Source organism: Mesoplodon densirostris, chromosome 13, assembly GCF_025265405.1.
Source record: "Mesoplodon densirostris isolate mMesDen1 chromosome 13, mMesDen1 primary haplotype, whole genome shotgun sequence".
In the NCBI taxonomy this organism is placed as follows: domain Eukaryota; kingdom Metazoa; phylum Chordata; class Mammalia; order Artiodactyla; family Ziphiidae; genus Mesoplodon; species Mesoplodon densirostris.
The window spans coordinates 84,732,666-84,750,635 of NC_082673.1; the positions used below are offsets into that span (position 1 = coordinate 84,732,666).

Genomic DNA, 17,970 nt, shown 5'->3' on the forward strand with positions numbered 1-17,970 from the left:
TCCATATGTCTAGGCCCTTCCTCCAGAGGAATCTTGTAATATCTGGCCTGGGGGCGTGAGCCCAGCTGCTTGTGGTTTAGATGCCAAATAAGATTGGAAAATTAGGGGAACTCAATATTCACCATGTAGACTGACTGGAAAAAAATCCCCGGCTTCGGTGTGGTACCCCCTCCATTACAACTCAACCTGGCACCCCCGAGAGACCCTATCCTTCCATGGTAGGAAGGGGCAGTTGTTGGCTGTGGAATAAAGAGGAGGGCCTCTGGAGACCTAACTGCTTCTGCAGAAGCTTCCCAGCCCATTCTGTTTTAGCTCACTTTCATCCCAGTGCTGCTGATACTGAAACTTTTGGGGATTCCAGAAGGTGTATGGGGTTGCTTCTCAGTTCTTCCCACAGAAAAGTAGAGAATTCAGCTTTCTTAGATTTATTAGGTCAACTTTTACTCCTCTGTGTTTTTCCTAGCTTCCAAAATTTGTTTCTCTCTCCCCTCTCCTATCCTCTTTTGCCTTGGGGGTATATGCCTTTACTATTATTTTAGTGAGATTTGGGGTGGGAGCAGACTGTAAGTACATGGGTTTAATATGCCATCTTAATTGGAAGCTTTCAGTATGGTTCGTATACCTTTGTCCCCCTACAAAAGTATCTTTATGGCTACAGCACATCTCTCCTTAAATAATATAATGTCTTCCTTCCCTCTGTGTAGTTGTACTGCAAGATAAGGTGAAGAATTTTTACACTCGCCTGCCGTTCCAAAAACTGATGGGGATTTCCATTAGAAACAAAGTGCCCATGTTCAACAAATCCATTTCCAATGGGTAAGCTGTTTCCATTCACTCCCGCCCCACTGCAATACTTATTATTAAGACCCTTCTGTTTTCATAAAGATGGTGATATAATATCAGTTAAAGGCACAAGCATAAAAGACTGTAAAACCCAAAGCAAAGGGTAAAAAAGTAATAAGGAGGTAACTATCTAAAAACCATGGCTAAGGTCAGTTACTAATAGCACAACATTTAGCCCCGAATATCTGGTCAGCTGATGCAAAAGGGAAACCCTGACCCAGTTTTATCAATTAATACAAGTTATCAAGCATTGTAATAAAGTTGATCAGCAAAGTCTTCCTGTGCTGCATTCAAAATCCAGAGAGCAAGCAGAACTTTCAATGGGACCATAGGCATATCAGGACTTTTAATTTATTTAATTTTTTATTTTAAAAATATATTTTATTATTGATTTAATTAGTCAGCTGTAATTTAGTTGTTTTCATTAAAGGTGATGTTTCTCTCCACCAGTCTGTGGGTCTCACCCATCAGAATTACCAGGAGGACTTTTTACAAACTGCATTCCTGGGTCCTACCCTGGACCTACTGAATCAGCATTTACAGGGGGCTCAGGAATCTGAGTTTTAACTAAGCTGCCCCTGTTGAAGTTACAATTTGAGAGTCATTGATCTATGAATTGTTGATCTATGAAGTGTTGTTGGTTTATGAAACTATGCCATGCTGCTGGCATTTAAGATCTGCTTTTGAAAATGCAGATTAAAAGATGATACAGGATAGTCTGCCTTGAGTTCTGGCTGGGCACCACCCATGCCGACAGGAAGCGGGACAAGAAGGAGGGTGGGAAACGGGGATCAGTCTGACCCTGGTGCTGGGATGGGGGCTGCAGGAGCAGAGGTGGTGTGTCTGGACTCAGGAAAGGGTCGTCATAGAGAGCAGGCCCCCAGAAGTCAGTGGTAGCGATTCAGCCCGCCCCATAGGTCCTGCCCGGCACAAACCTTCAGGCCTGCTCTTTTCCCCTTCCGCCAGCTTCTTCGAATGTGAACGACTGTGTGACGTGGACCCGTGCTGCACCGGCTTTGGCTTTCTGAACGTTTCCCAGTTAAAAGGTAATAATGGTAACTCCCTCTGGTCTGCATACAGCACTTTACAGTCTAGGAAACCCGTTCACATCTACAGTCTGATCTAATCCTCAGCACCTCCTCGTGTGGGTGGGGAGGAGTGCCCTTCATTCACAGATGGGAAGTGGGGGCTTGGAGAGGGGAGGTGGCTAGTAAACATAGTAACTGGGACATGGCTCCTGGCCCAGTGCCCAGTCAGCGTTACACGACTCTTCTCCCTGACCCAAGGAGCCTTCCTGCCATGGCTCACTTAGCTGTCTTCTGCTCAGCTTTCAAGACGTGGGTCAGGCAGCTTGGTAGGGTGAACTTTGGATCCATCCATATGATCTGCATTTAAATCTTGATTCTGGACAAGCCACTTAATCTCTCTGAGCCTTGGTTTCCTTATCTGTAAATAGGGATAGAAATGTTACCCCCCTCCTAGGGCTGAGTGAGGACCAAGGAGTATGATGCAAACACAGCCCCAGCATAGCCCTAGGCACACGATGGGTCTGTGCTGTCTCCATCGATGTCCTCTTAGATCAGAAGCTCATTAAGGTAGCGGGTTTTTCATCAGTGACTAAGATCGGCACTGGGATAGCGTGCTGCACCTCCACTGTCTGCTGAAGAATGAGTTTGCAGAATTTCTCTCATTCCGTTAGAATCTTCTGTCATGATCATTTCCCTGCTCCTGGTTATTGTTTGCTCCAGGAGGGGAGGTGACATGCCTGACTCTGAACAGCTTGGGAATTCAGATGTGCAGTGAGGAAAATGGAGGAGCCTGGCGCATTCTGGACTGTGGCTCTCCCCACACTGAGGTCCGCACTTATCCCTTCGGATGGTACCAGAAGCCTGGTAAGTGATATTCTCCGAACAGCTACATGGACATCTTTAGTTGACTGCCTCTCAACTGTATATTAGGATGATGTCCTTGGCCCCGGGAGGAGATTAGTCAGGATTCACTGGGTACAAGCAACAGAGGCAGATTCTATTTAACTTAAGCAGAAAAGGAATGTATTGGAAGTCTGCTTGTAGACTCAAAGGAAAGATGTCCAACTAGGTCTCAGCTCCGTGGCTGTATTCAGCAGGAGTGAATGGACAACGTCTTCAGTGTGACACTGTCTTCATCAGTCTGCTCCAGATGGTTTTGGTGGTTGTATTCAAGCTTTAAATTTAAGGGAGAGAGTCTGGTCCTGGCCTGGTCCTTGCCCTAGCAATGAGAGTAATGGGATATCTGACCTGGAGGAAGCTTAGAGGTCTGTAACTTTGATTTCACATTCTGCATATCACCCAACACAATGCTTTGCCCAAAGCAGGAAAGGTGAGGAGAACTGACATTCCTCATGTGCCCACTGTGTGTCTACATGTGTACTGGAGCTTCTACACGGGTTATACAATGTATTACTCAATGCCTCCATAGAGTAGACATTATTTCCTCCATTTTAAGATGAGGAGAGTATGGTGTAGACAGTGGAAGTTATTTGACCCAAACCACATAGCCATCAAGAAGCATAGTCAGGTCGCAAACCCAGCTCTCAAGACTCCAGACTTCACTCTTCCCCTTTACCTGCTGCCTGCTGGCAGGTCTCCCATATGGCATGGGTGACTGTATGTGAAACTGTCTGGACACATTGCCTGAATGGTTTTCCCCCAGCTCAACTCAACTGACCAAACAAGCAGTTGACCAATAAATTGAAAAAATAAAACTAATAAACGAAACCAGCAGTAGGTTGACCTCTTGTTCTAGAGCTATGTCCAACCCGAGAGGCTTGGGATGGGGCTTTTTGGTGGAATCTGGTCCTTGACATTTGTTCTTGAGCCTACTAATCCCTGAGACATTCTGTGGCTTCAAGGCAGAGTCTTTTGGGGTTGATTGTTACCAGGCTGAAAAAAATCTTCCTTGCTGATGTCTACTTTGAGCATCCTGTGACTTGATCTGAGTTCACTCTATTTATTATTTTTATTTTATTGTAACATCTTAAATTGTTTTAAGAAAAACATCAGGAGTGTATGATGAAACATCCTCAGTGGGTTTCTATTTAGGGGGGAGGGATGTGCCATATAGAGGAAGGGGAGTGAATGCCTGTGTAGGATGGTGGCCCCGCAGGAGATCCAATGTCAGCTCTGGGTATTTAGGGCCTTCAGAACTGAACTCTCAGCCCACAATGCCTCCTTGCCCAGCTGTCCTCCCACACCTCTTCCCAACTCCTCACCCCACCAAAAGCTGGAAAATGTCATTTTTCATCTTTCTATTGCTCAGGGAAGAATTGGATAAAAAGAAGCTAAGAAGTAATTCATTTGTTCAGAAATATGGGAATCAGATCAGAGGGTTACAACATCTTGGCAGGAGTTAGCAAGGAAAAGAACCCAAGGTGCTATTGTCCCCACTTTTTCCATCTGTTCTGTTTCTTTTTATCTGACTGCACAGACCACTGACTTTTTCCAACGTATATTCTGTGGGGTCAGGCTGGGGACTCAGGAGTTCTGACCAGGAACTACAGGGCAGGGAATTACAAATTCATTCAACAGACACTGACCAAATGTCAGCCATGCCTGGGGTCCTCTGGTTTTACAAATCCAGCCTCTAATCCCTGGGCTCTTACTGTGTGCCTGGCTGGATGCCAAGCACTTTATAAGTATTATCTCACCTAATCCTCATAACCACCGTTAGCTGAGGTTCAGGGAGATTAAGTCACTTGCCCAAAGTCACACATAGCAGGTAAATGACAGAATTTGGACCCAGAATTTTTGGACCTAGTCAGAAAGAACTGGGTCCAAATAACCAACCATATAACCATATTATATGGCTATACTCAGCCATATGACATATTCACTATGTTATATGGCTGAGTTGGAATAAGAAATGATTCCTGTCCTCCAGGCACTCACAACTTATGGAGGAGTTACAGACTGTAAATAAATAAGCCATTCTAGCTCTGGATTGCTCATGTTGTAAATCTAGAAGTTTTCAAACTCTACTGAGTGTCCGTACTGGGTCATGCACTGTGCTGGGCACTAGGAAACGTGGGGTTAATAAGAGGTAGTCATTTTTTTCTTAGGTGCTCACATCCTAGTAAAGAAGATGCGGGCACGTAGGATTAATTGTAGCATCACAGGCTCAGTACTGGAACAGTCATATGCATGAAGTGCTGTGGGAACATGTGAACAAGAAATTAATTCTGCTTCAGAGTGGTGGAAATCCATTACTGAAAGCCTCCTACACCCTCCTTTATGTTTCAGGGACCACCTCCTGCAGGCTCTGGCCCGCTGGCCTGGAGCTGCCCAGGCAGGCAGCTTTTCACCCTGCATGCTGCCTGCTTTCAGTGTTTGGGCGAGTGGGGAGAAAAATCTAAAAATGCCAAAATGGCATCAGTCTCTCCGGACCCCTGGGTGAAAAACAGCTCGGGATGCACATGGCTTATGGACATTCTGGTGTGAGTGGTTCTGAATTTTCCATTTCAGAAGAATGGGAGGAAGAGGGCCAGCTGTCAGGGGTTCTGGTGACCTGGTGTGACCCATGACTGTCCATCAGAGACGAACTAGGTCCTCACTGGTCAGTCTTCTTCCCTTAAGTCATCTTCACCACCCAAGGCGGGTGGTGGGGTAAGTCTTAAGACTTGATGGATTATCTCCTCCTAAGACCCAGGCAGAGAAAAGGAACTTTACTCAGGGAAACTGGTTCGATAAATTAGACCATTCTCTCCGCTGGGTCACATTGACCTAGTGCAAAACCACCTTCTGATTTGTGATATATTTTGAGCCAAAACACACTCATCTTCTGGATTCCGAACCTTAGATGGTCGTGTATTCTGTTTTCTGTAGTAGACAAAACTACCCTAGTGTGACGTTGGAAAGTCCCAACAGGCAAGCTGACATCATCGTTACTTTCCCCACATCCTTATCTTTGTATTAGACAATCACACACAATAGTAGGAAGTAGGGCCCCTGCAGGGCCAGAGAAGCCTGCACAGAGAGGGACCTGAGCCTTGAAGGATAACCTCTCCGTCAGCACAGGAGACACGGATTTTTTGAAAAGGAATTCTTGCAAAGAATTTCCGTTAATAGGCTTTGCCCTCCCTTCACATCCATGGTTTGGTCATTTAGTGTATTGGCATCTCCGTTGAGTGATGAGCACAGACCCCCAATTTGACTGCAGGCTGAGAGCCAGACCCAAAGAGGGTAACACAGGTCCTGTTTCTGAAGAACGACACTGAGGAAGGGGAAAGGAAGGGCTATTTGTTGAGCTCCTACTATGTGTCAAACACCGTGGAAGCATCAGGGGTAGAAGGTCCTCCCCAAAAGCGTTTAGCCTGGCTGCAGAGGCAGAAGTGAGAGACATGAACATCTCTCAAGCACTTACTAATGTCAGAAACAACTCTCCAGCACTCTCCCTGCATTCACTTACGACGCCTGTGGGGCTGGTACTCTCCTATCCCCTCCCCGGGAGGTAATTATTCCCTCCGTATCAGAGAACTACTCAGCCCTGTGGCTTGTGTTACGGTGTGGGGGACCCACGGGGGCTTCTGAAGCACAAAAGGGGAGCAAGAAATTTTGTTCTATAAGGGATTATGCAAAAGCCACTCTGGGGGAAAATCTGGGCATAGATAAAGGAGAGCTGGGTGAAGGGTGCAGTGGCCGCTGCGTAAGGATAGTGGGTGGGGTGGCCGTGGTCCTGCCCTGGAGCCCCCGGGGACACAGAGACCTGCACACGGGCAACATAACCCTGGTACCGGGCTGTGTTCTCAGATCAGAAGTGGGAGTTGAGTCTCCTAGGATCCAGGAGAGAGGCACAAACCCAGAGCAGGGAGCGCCCAGAGGGGCCCCCAGAGAGCCTGCAGCCTTGTGCTTTCTGACTGCTGTCCACAGAGAACAGAAATTTACATGGGTCTGAGCACCAAACTGAGAGGCTCAGGCCAAGCAATTATGGATGCAAATGAGGCTGTTGGCAGCCCCTTTCCGACAGCAGGACCCAACGAGGAAGTATCTTAGCAACCAAGGTGGGAGTACAGGGGAAGAAGGCTGCTCTGCAGTCCAGCTGCCCCAGAGCTCAGGGCTGCCTGGAGGGGGCGGCCTCTGGGGCACTGGTACCTGCTGCTCTCAGAGGAGAACTGGGCTGCCACTCGCTCTGCAGCTGTGCGTGACTTGCAAGTGGGGCAGGGTCTTTGGTTTGTTTACAAAGTCAAATGCGGCATCTAAAAAAAACAACCGAAGCCTCACACTTCCTTTGTTCTTCTGTTAAGCAAATGTACGTGGACCCTGTAGCTATTTTAGATATGGGAAATGGAAAGGAAATGACCAGCTCTTCTAATTATGCCTCTGTAGCCCACGTAGAAACCACCACACGTAGGAGAATTTACTGTGCAACCCGCTCTTCACATCATCACTCACATCCCCTCAGGAGTGTCTGCCATTTACTTAGCACGGAGTGGGCTCCGGGGCTAGGCTAGTGTTTCGCAGGCAACATCTTATTTGGTTCCCAAAGAACGTGATGAGGTTGAGTCTATCCTTACCCGCATTCTCTGCTGTGCTGGCAAATGTGTTACAACTGGGGAGGGTGGCGGAGGCCCTGATTTGTAGTTTTGTAGCGGTTGCCACTTTCCATGGTGTAACTACTCCAGCCACGGCCCATTTCAAGCCACCAGCTTGATGTCACTGAAAGCAGAGCTGGGAGGAAGCAGAAGGGTTACCATCCACCTGTTTAACAAGCATGAATTAGCTGAGCAACTTGCTCAAGGTTGCACAGTATGATTCTCTGTAGGGGCGTCCCCAGGGATGGAGTCCCTCCCAGGGGCTGAGGCTCAGTGCCCCGGGGCCCAGGGAAGCTGAGAACTTTCAGGGCTCAGCTATTTCTGTACAGTGAAGAAGGTCCCACCCAAAGGGCCGACAGCCCCCTGTCAGGAAACACTGAGGGAGGATGATGAAGGATAAGCAGAGCAGCGGCAGCCGCAGAACGAGGTGGTGAACGCCTGGCTGAGACGCGCACATAGCGATTCTCCCTGAGGATGTGCGGCAGCTCGCCTCACTGTTCTCACAGCATGAGGCGTATACAGTTTCCAGTGTTTCATTAGTGCTGTATAAATGTTTCCTTTGCAAACCGAGCTTGCTTTGAATTTCCAGATAAATTTCCAGAAGCAGAATTACGGGGTCCAAGGGTGTGGGCATCTGAATGCCCTCGATGTAGATTCATCAGATTGTTTTCTGAAGATTGCACTGACTCTTGGGGTCTTTGCTCTGAGAAAGCAAAGATGGACATTTAAATAAACAAGCTAGCCCCCTGGGTGCTGTAGGGCGTGGTGGGTGGTTCTGAGTCATTCTGAGTTTTGTGGGAGGAGCTCACAGCATGTAGGGTGACAGGAGCCTTAGCTCAGCGGCCCTCAGAGTGAGTCCCTGGACCAGCAGGGTCAGCATCACCTGGGAACTTGTTAGAAACGCCGGATCTCAGGCCCCAGCCCACACCTGCTGAACCAGACAGTCTGGGAATGGGGCCAACGTGGTGTGTGTCATCAAGCCCTCCAGGGGATTCCAATGTCTGCCAAAGGCTGGGAACCAGGGCCATAAAAGGATGACCGGGAGCAGGTGCCTCTAGGCAGATGGAGTCAAGCAGGAGAGACACATGACAGCTGGGGGCTCGAGAACTCAGGGAGGCTGGGTCGTGGCATGTCTGACCAAAGTGCGGAAGGCGGCGGAGGGGATGGGATGGGAGGGGACCCAAACCGGGACTTCGGGGACCAGAATAGAGCATGACTCTGACTCGAGGCTTTTCATGGAGGCAGACAGGGCCAAGAGTCAAGGACAAGGGTGTGTCACTATGAAAGGGCGATATTAAGAGTGAATAGTGGCCGGCATTTATTGAGTGCTGACTGTATGCCCAAAGCTTTACATACAACAACTCATCTAAGCCTCACAACCCTGAGAGAGGTACTGTCATCACCCCCATTTTACAGACAAGGAAACTGAGGACAGGGAGGTGAAACAACTTGCTCAAGGTCACACAGTCTCACCCTGGGTCACTGACCCTTGACTGTGGGCCCCACCCATGACCCTTGACCCCTGGCCATGCTACACCATAGCTCAGAGAGGGAGAAGATCTGCCAGCACTCCCAGTTTGGGCCACTGGAAGGAAAGGAGGCTGAGGCTGTGAAGAGTTTGATTTGTTCAGTAAGGGAAGAGGAAGGGGAAGGGGATAATGAGCACTCATGGGTCACCTACTGGGTCTGCATGGTTTCTCATTTAATTCTGACATCATCCTCATGTGCCAACACCAAAACTGGGTACAGAAGAAGCCAGATTACTTGTCCATCTGCCCTGCTTCTAAGAGGCATGTGGAGGTTTGAGCCCAGGTCTGTCTGCCCTCCTAGTCCAGGCTCCGTCCACCTGCCATGCGGTGAATAGCTGCCGTCTAGTGAGCTCTCACCCTGTGCCTGGCCCTACACTACCTCTTGTCATGCCTACAGTGATTCTCAGCATGTGTTGTGTCATCCCCAGTGTACAGATGTGAAAACTGAGGCCCAGAGAGGCTAAGTGCCCTCCTTGAGTGAGTCAGTTAAGCCACGGTGGTGGGGGTTTCACTTGTTCACTGTGTGTCTCTGGGTGCTCACTCTCTGGAACATGGTAGGTCTGCACTTCTTCACTGCTGGCTTTGGAAAGCCATGTGAAGATGACGAGTGCTGTGTGTCACTCGTCGGCGAAGCTGTGAGAGCAGGAGTGAGGTCCCCTGCCGCAGCGTCTGTGAGGCAGGGGCTTGATGGCGCCTCCCCGGCCTGGGCCTTGAGGAAGGGTGACACAGAGGAGAGAAAGCAGCCCAGCTGCAGTGAGCGTGTGGTGCCAGGTTGGTTTAAGCCCCTGAGATGTCAGGACGTCCCTTCAGCACAGCCTAGCCCGTTCTGACCACGTGGGAGTGGTGCCGGGCACCGTGGGCCCACTGTCTGCCTTCCAAGTTTGACTTTTCTGTCACCAAGTTGGACCTCTATTCCTGCCTTTCAGGACTCAATGATCAAAAGGGTAAAAAAGAGCTAAAGGGCTGCCTTTGTCTTCTTTTCAGTTGCTCAAAATGGTGCTTCCAGTTTTTGCCCTTCGGTGGCTTTGCCTCCCCTCACAGAGAACGGTAAGTTCATTGTCTTCTTAATTTCTCCTATGTGGTGCGGCCTCATCTTTCTCCTTGCTTTTGTCCCATAGTTTATAGCTCCCACGACCCTCTCACATCCATGAACTCAAGCCCCTCTCAGTTCACACATGCATAGAGAGAGCAAATGCCAGCACCCCATGCATTTTATAGATGAGGACACCGACTCACAGCAATTTAAACGCCAGCCAAAGAATGCATCCAACTGGAAGCAGGGTGGGGTGGGGGCCCAGTCCTCCTGATTTTCATTCTAAGGTTTGTTGCACCCTATTGTGTAATGACTAGGCCTGCACAACCCCGGGGCCGTGTCAGGAAGAGTAGTGTTTGGGAACCATGTGCAGAGGAGTCAGGGCTCCGAGCCGTCGGTGCCCTGTGCAGCACAGTGACATCTGAGGCCGGGCACTGACCCTGATCCCAGGAGCACCACCTGGGCTGAGGCTGCCATCTCCTTCTGCACATGGCACTGTCCCCACCGCACACACCCCATCTGGCAGCAGGAAGTGCGGGGCGGTGGTCGCCGGGGGACCAGGCAGGGCAGCATGGGTTTCACTGCATGTCCCTTTTCTGCTTCCCCTTAGTCAGGAAATGAGGGGCTCTCATCATTCCTGTCCTGTGACATGACGTCTGAGGGGCACTAGATGTCTGTCGTTATGGTCCTGGCTGAAGGGACAACATGTAGCTCGTGTAGGAGAGAATCATTTGTCATCAAGGCTGGGCTGAGAGTATAAATGTCCTCAACCATGTTGTCACTTCCTTCCCTCAGTTAAAAGAGCTGACTTTGTGTGTATTTTTTTCCTGAGCATTCTGTACAGAATATCGATGTCTAAGCACTTAAAGATTTCACATCTAAGACATTTGATCTTCACACCAACCTCAAGGGGCAGGTCCTATTTGTTAATTACAGAAAAATTCAAACAATGCTGAAATACAGAAGGAAAAATCACAGAATTATTTAGAAGTTACTCCATGTCAGTTCATACATCGGTTTATTTCCTAATCTCCTTAGACTTTTCTGTATGGAAAAGTAGTTGTAATCTTGCTACAGTGTTATGTGTCTTGTTTTTACCTAATATTGCATCATGTGTATATTTCCAAACAGTCATATATGTCTAAACCATTTATGTATGCATGTGTATATTCATTCATTCATTCATTCATCTGTCTATGTTCTTCCCCTTAAAATGCACCCAATCTGGTGATGAAGAAACAAAGACAGTACAGTGATCAAGCACAGTTGTCACATTATCCTACTAGGTCAACACACTGTCGTTCACTAACTCATCCCTCTATTTCTGGGCATTTGATTGTTTTTGACTCTTCACTATTATGAAAATACCACACGAATACCTTGGTACATAAAGCTCTTTCCAATGTTGAGATTATTTCCTGGGGGCAGACTCTCCAAAGCAGAATTACTGGGTTTGAAAACTCTAGATTTTTTGACTCTAGATCTATATTGCCAAATTAGTCCCAAACACTTGTTTGTAGTTGCAGACTTACTAGCAGTGAATCAAAGTGGTTTCTCTTTTTTGTTTGTTTTTTTAATAAATTTATTTTATTTATTTATTTATTTATTTTTGGCTGTGTTGGGTCTTCATTGCTACGCACGGGCTTTCTCCAGTGACAACAAGCGGGGGCTACTCTTCCTTGCGGTGTGCGGGCTTCTCATTGCGGTGGCTTCTCTTGTTGCAGAACACAGACTCTAGGTGCTTGGGCTTCTGTAGTTGTGGCTCGCGGGCTTTAGAGCACAGGCTCAGTAGTTGTGACACACGGGCTTAGTTGCTCCGCATATGGGATCTTCCCAGACCAGAGATCGAACCCGTGTCCCCTGCATTAGCAGGCTGATTCTTAGCCACTGCGGCACCAGGGAAGTCCCTCAAAGTGTTTTTTTTCCCATCATGTATTATCATGTATTATCATGTATTCCCATCAGTATTATCACTAAAAATATCATTTATTAAATTTACGGATAAAGAAAACTTCCATACCTAATGTCAAATGCATATATTAAATAGGAATAGATCAATACATAAACGTCTTCAGGTGATTTTACAATGCTTCCAGTCTGTTTTTGCTAAAATTTGTATTACTGGGACTTGAGTTACTAACAAAAGAAAGAAAAGGTGTAGAATTCCACATCTCCCTTCGCACACACACAAAGTCTATGGAGCTGAGTAGGTGTTTTGAAGGCAGAATGAGATGTCACGGTATTTTCAAATGTGCCTTTGACTAGTGTGATTTGAAAGCAGGAGAGATGGGGGGCCAACATTCCATGTGTGCTTAGAGCTTCCAAGTTGGAATTTAAGAGTTTGAGCATGTTCCTTTGATGTGAGTCAGAGGGAGGACATCATTCTGCCTTCAGGGTGTTGGTATGTCTATGTGATTGTGACATGGATTGTGTGCGTGTGCACGAGTGTGTGTGCTCACACTTGCATGTATATACCAAGCATACGTAAAACCCTCATCTTTATGCACTTTTTATTCGGGGAGAAAAGGAAATATTTATTAAATACCAAGCAGTTCATAAATCACTTAATGCTCAGAAGAAAGTTGGATGATAACAAGGTCTATTTTTCAAATAAGGAGACTGAAGCTCTGTTAGGATAAATGTTCAAGCTGGGATTGGAACCCACATGTGCCTGCCTGGCCCCCCTCAAAGTTAGATGAAAATATTTGCTTTGAGCTTCTGGAAAGGGTGACAGAGATGGACTTCCCAGTCCCAGACTTGTCGGGAGACCTAAAGTCTTGGCCTTGTTTCTTTTATGAGATTGTGTGTATAAGCTGCCCATTCAAAGCCTCTTTGAAAATGGGATTCTGATGAGCTGATTGGTCGATGGGGATGGTGAAGCCAAAGGTGACTTGTGAAATCTCAGGGGCCTGTCTTGGGTACATACATACTCTAAACGCTTGGTTTATGTTGCTCTAGAGAAGACTTCAGACACATTAATGGGGGGTTCGAAGACAGCAGGAGTTTGTCAAATGGGTGTTTCAGAAAGTCTTTCCAAAGAGAGTGCACGTGCAAAGGCCCAGGGCCACAAAACAGCCTGAGGCATTCAGACATTGGAAAGGGTTCAGGGTGGTGGACCTAGGGCTGTCAGTGGGAGAGGCGGAAGATGATCAGTAGAGAAATGCTGTAGCTTGAACATGGAGCCGGTGTGGGACTTCGTACTGGGTTTGGAACTAGACCTTGGCAAGATCTCTTGGGAGCGCTAGGGTGGACACGAACAGAGAAGCGTGTTATGGCAAAACAGATCCTCTTTCACTTCAATTTAGTTCAATTCGGTGAATATCTATTTTGGAAAATGGATTCTGAATTGTCACTTACGTTCCAGGAAAGGCATTGTGCTGTGCTGGAGGTCTTGATTGCAAAGAGAGTATCCCACCTACTAATCAGGAGAAAGGGACAGGAAGGAAGAATTTAAGGAGATGAGCCACTTACCAAAGTGAAGCCACTTCCAGTGGCAGTGGGAGCCTGGGGAAGGCTCCCCCAAAATTCACCGCAGACAGTTAGTAAAAGCACCCAGGCACATCATGGCCAGTCTGTGCCATAAAGGCCAGCGTGCATTTGTCAGATGGCCAGGAGGGGGCAGGGAGCATCCTGGGCAGAGGGCAGTGCGTGGACAGAATCCCGGGGCCCGCATGAGCACGGCTCAGGCAGGGAAATACAGGTAGCTCAGGACTGCAGGGCCAGGAGGGAGGCTGGACAGGGCACTGGGGCCAAGCATTCGAGTGCCTTGGGTACCACAAATCCTTGAAGGGTTTTAAGCAGTTCCATAATGAGCTTTAAAATGACTCAAACGCTCTCCCTTTGGGCTGTGTGGGAGATGCACTGGTGCCTGACAAGCTAGGCTTTGAGAGAACAGAGGACAATTGCATCATCTGTATATAGAGTGCTGTTTTACGCTCTTTAGGGAAACATTGTATGCTTTTTGAAACGGGCAAAACAGTAAAGGTGCTATTTCTTCATAAGAGAAAATGTCCATTGCTTCTTAAAAGACCCATGACAACCAGTCCAGAGCAATGCTCAGGTTAGCATGAGATGTCTTTTCAGATGTTGGACCCTGTCTGTAGGATGACCACTCTCTGCCCCCTCCTGCAGGCCAAATGTGGGGGGGGGGTCTTCCAAGGGCTAATTCCCAGGAGAATTGACGTTTTGCTTGTCATCCACTATTTCAGAAGCTCTTCTCTTAGAGGTGCCATTGAAACAAATTTAGAGTATTTAGATTGCAAGCGAGGGGAAAACACAGATGTGAGTCTTTAAAAAATTATACCTCTACTCTAAGTTCCTGTCACCTGAGGAACTTCAAAATACCCTTTAAAAAATGCCCCAGCCCTTGACTGTGATCACAGGTTGCTACCAGCAGCTCGAGGCTGTGGGTGAGGCTGCGGTTGAGAGGGTGTGAGGCATGGCTGAGAGAGACGCCTGGTGAAAGCTTGCCCTGCTCAGCTTCACCAGCCCGGAGCTCAGTGACAGCAACAAAGCTGTCACTGGGTATATGGAGATAGAAGTGGCCACACCAGCAGTCTTTTTTGGGACCTGCGATTTGTAGTCAATCACTTTTGTCGGCTTTGCCTCTGGCTTTTCACAGCTGTGCCAAAGGGTTGATAGAATTCAGTTGATCTTTTCTGCAAATGTTTTCCACTAAGCTGGAGACAGAGTCGTGTGATCCTAAAAAATGCCAGCACTGGCAGGAGTGTGTGCATCATCAAATTGAGGGAAACACTGAGGCATTCTGGTGTGGAGATGGGCTTTGAAGTCCGTCTGCCCAGCTTCCAATCCTGTTCCATCACTTAACACATAGGTACTCTGGGGACAAATTCCTCAGCCTCCTGATGCCTTTGTTGGCCTCTGTAAAATGAGGATGATGGTGAAAAGTAAGAAATATCAACCTAGTAGGCTTGTGTTGTGGAACAAAGTACAAGGCTCGGGACAGAACCCGATAAGAGTGGGTGTTTAAGAAATGTCAGTAATAGTGCCCAAGTCCAAACCCATCTTTTTATAGAGGAGGAAACTGAGGCAGAGAGAGAGAAAGTGACTCTCCCAAGTCACAGCCAGTTAAGGGCAGAGCTATAAAATCATGAATTTTTATATTCCTAGGTATTGAGTGACTAAATATGTCAATCACTGTGCTAAATGCTTCCCATATTTTAATCCCCACAACTGCCCTAGGCAGTGTGCACCATTATGTCCATTTTACAGATTTGGAGACTGAGGGTCAGAAAGGCCCAAGGTCACATAACTAATGAATGGTAGAGCTGGGGTTCAAACCCAGTCTGAATCCAAATCCAGTCTCCCCACTGAAGATGCTGACTGTTGCTGGTTGGGTTCCTCAGAAATCAGACTCTGAGTTCAGTATGCAGGTCATTTTTTTTTTTTTCTTAATGTTGATCCTTCTTTTAATTTATTTATTTTTATTTTGGGCTGTGTTGGGTCTTCGTTTCTGTGCGAGGGCTTTCTCTAGTTGTGGCAAGCGGGGGCCACTCTTCATCGCGGTGCGCGGGCCTCTCACTGTCGCGGTCTCTCTTGTTGAGGAGCACAGGCTTCAGACGCGCAGGCTCAGTAGTTGTGGCTCACGGTCCCAGTTGCTCCGTGGCATGTGGGATCTTCCCAGACCAGGGCTCGAACCCGTGTCCCCTGTATTAGCAGGCAGATTCTCAACCACTGCGCCACCAGGGAAGCCCTGCAGGTCATTTTTTAAGGGAATGGAATCAAGAGGGGTGGGAGAGGGAAAGAGAAGGGCTGAGGGAGAACTTGAGCTTCAGTGCAGCCTCAGAGGAGGCCTCAGCTGACCTCTAGGGATGCTGGGACGATCATCAAACTTGTTATGCCCTCACGTTGGTCACTCACTGATATGGGCTGCCCTTCTGGGGGTCACTCTCCCTGCAGGGCTGACAGTGGGGTCTGTCTGCCAGCAGCCCTCCTAGCAGCTTGGGAAGAGCCCTTCGTTAATGAAGGGGAATCTGAAGGACATCACAGCCTGCAGCCTAGTGGTGTTATACTTTAATAATCTCATCTGGGGCACATTTGAGGGTGGAATGGGTGCTGTTAACACTGTGCAGGCTGTCCTGCACCAACCCTGGGGCACTGTCACCTGCCTGCTGTAGCCACGAGTCTGGTGGTGCGTTAGCCCACACAAGCTAATTGTTAATCCCTTTGGTCCTCGGGCTGGAAGGGCCATGTGAGCAGGCACTGACTCCAAAATTGCCTAATGTTTGTATAAAATTTAAATCTTCTTTCCAAACATGCACAGAGCTGGTGTGTGCACACGCACACAGACACAGACACAGACACACACACACACACTCTCTCTCTGGACCTCACGGTGTACACTCTGTCCCTACTTACGGGAAGTGCTGTCCAGGGGAAGATCCCGTAAATCAGGGCCCATCAAGGTGAGGCTGGCAGGCATGCACTCTTCCCTACCTTCAGTCTGCCGAGAGTGCTGGGTCTAGTTAGTAGCTGCGTGCCCAGACTAACACGTGCAGCCAGGATGCACATCTGCCACGGCCCCGAGCCACCTGGGTGGCTGTAACTGGCAGGGCTGAGTGTGCTCTGGGCACAGCCTTGCATGTGGCAGCTCCTCTGGACCACTTCTCTGCTTCTCTGAGACCCAGGGGCTGAGATGGAAGAATAGCTGGCAAACTGGGATCACAGCCACGGCAGACTGAAGGAAAGTGGGACACGTGGGGAAACTGGGCCCCAGCTTGGAAGGCTTCCCTTCTCTCCACGAAGCAGGAGGGAGCCTCCGGCCAGCTGGTGAGGTGCTGGATTTGGGACACAGTTATAGTTTCTTCTGCCTCGGCTGCCACTCCCCTGTTCATTCGCTTATTCATTCAACAGGTGTTTAGTGAGCACTTACTCTGTGTCGGGCACTAGGTGCTGGGGCTACAGCAGTGAACAGAGCCTCCGAAAGCCCTGCCCCATGGAGCCTTTGTCCTAGTACATCTTCAGGGCTGGCTCCTCCTCTGCTCTGAGCTAACATCACCACCTCAGAGAGACCCCCTGCCGGCCACCCCCTCAAAGCAGCCTCTTCAGCACTCCCTACCCCTTCACCTTGCCTTACTTTCTTCTTATCTTTTTGCTACGAAATCTTCTCACTTATTTACTTCTTGAGTATTTGTCTGCCCTCCTCTGAAAAGGAAGCCACAGAGGGCAGGGACTTTATCTGGCTTGTCCACTGCTCTTTTAGCTCTTAGAAGAATGACTGGTACCTAGTCAGTTCTCAAGAAATAGTTACCAAATGAATGAATATAGTTTTCTTGCTTGCTTGCTAGATTGCGTGCTCCAAAGGGCAGTTATTTTGTAATTCATGGTTTGATCCTAAACACTTAGCAAAGTGTCTCGTAGACTCTCAATCTTATTTTATTTATAATTGTTTGTTTTTTTTAAAACAGAAAAAATATATAAATGTTCACTTTGCTCTAGGTTAATATTTAAAACCAACAGTGATTCAATTAATGCTTGTTGAAAGAATGAATAAATGAATGAATGGTAACCACATGAATGGATTGGAACACACATGGGATACACGAATCCTATCTTTGCCACTCCTTAGGTATGGGAACTTGACTAATTTAAAAGATATTTGTGAATCTCAGTTGTCTCACCTATAAAATGGAGATGATGATGTTTTCAAAGAGGCTGTTATTAAGCTGGAAAGATATATTATATGTAAAATTGCTGCACCCAATGTCTGGTGAAGGCTGACCGTGTTGGAATAGCTAGATTAGGTCAAGCACTGCCAGTTCTAAGGGATCCTTTTCACAGGTCATCTTTGTGAATGCTGCCCCTGCAATTGTACAGTATACAACCTGTGCATATGTACATAGTGGGCCTGGGAGGCATTTGATCAATGTTTGCTGAATAGTTGTGTCTTAAACCTTTGTCAGATCTTTGAGGCTGGAGAAAACAGAGGATTTACCTTGATAACTCCCTCCCCAGACAGCACCAGTTTTGTACCTGGTCCA

The 17,970-nt window shown here is 47.8% G+C and overlaps 1 protein-coding gene across 1 annotated transcript in view; it reads left to right on the forward strand.

The window, feature by feature from the left end:
• The window catches only part of TG (thyroglobulin), a 239,070-nt gene that overhangs the window by 90,249 nt on the left and 130,851 nt on the right, over positions 1–17,970 (forward strand). The window contains exons 32-35 of the mRNA XM_060115916.1: positions 705–816; positions 1,810–1,889; positions 2,592–2,735; positions 9,922–9,984. Of these exons, the coding sequence (XP_059971899.1) occupies positions 705–816; positions 1,810–1,889; positions 2,592–2,735; positions 9,922–9,984 (399 nt within the window). The remainder of the gene's footprint in view (positions 1–704; positions 817–1,809; positions 1,890–2,591; positions 2,736–9,921; positions 9,985–17,970) is intronic.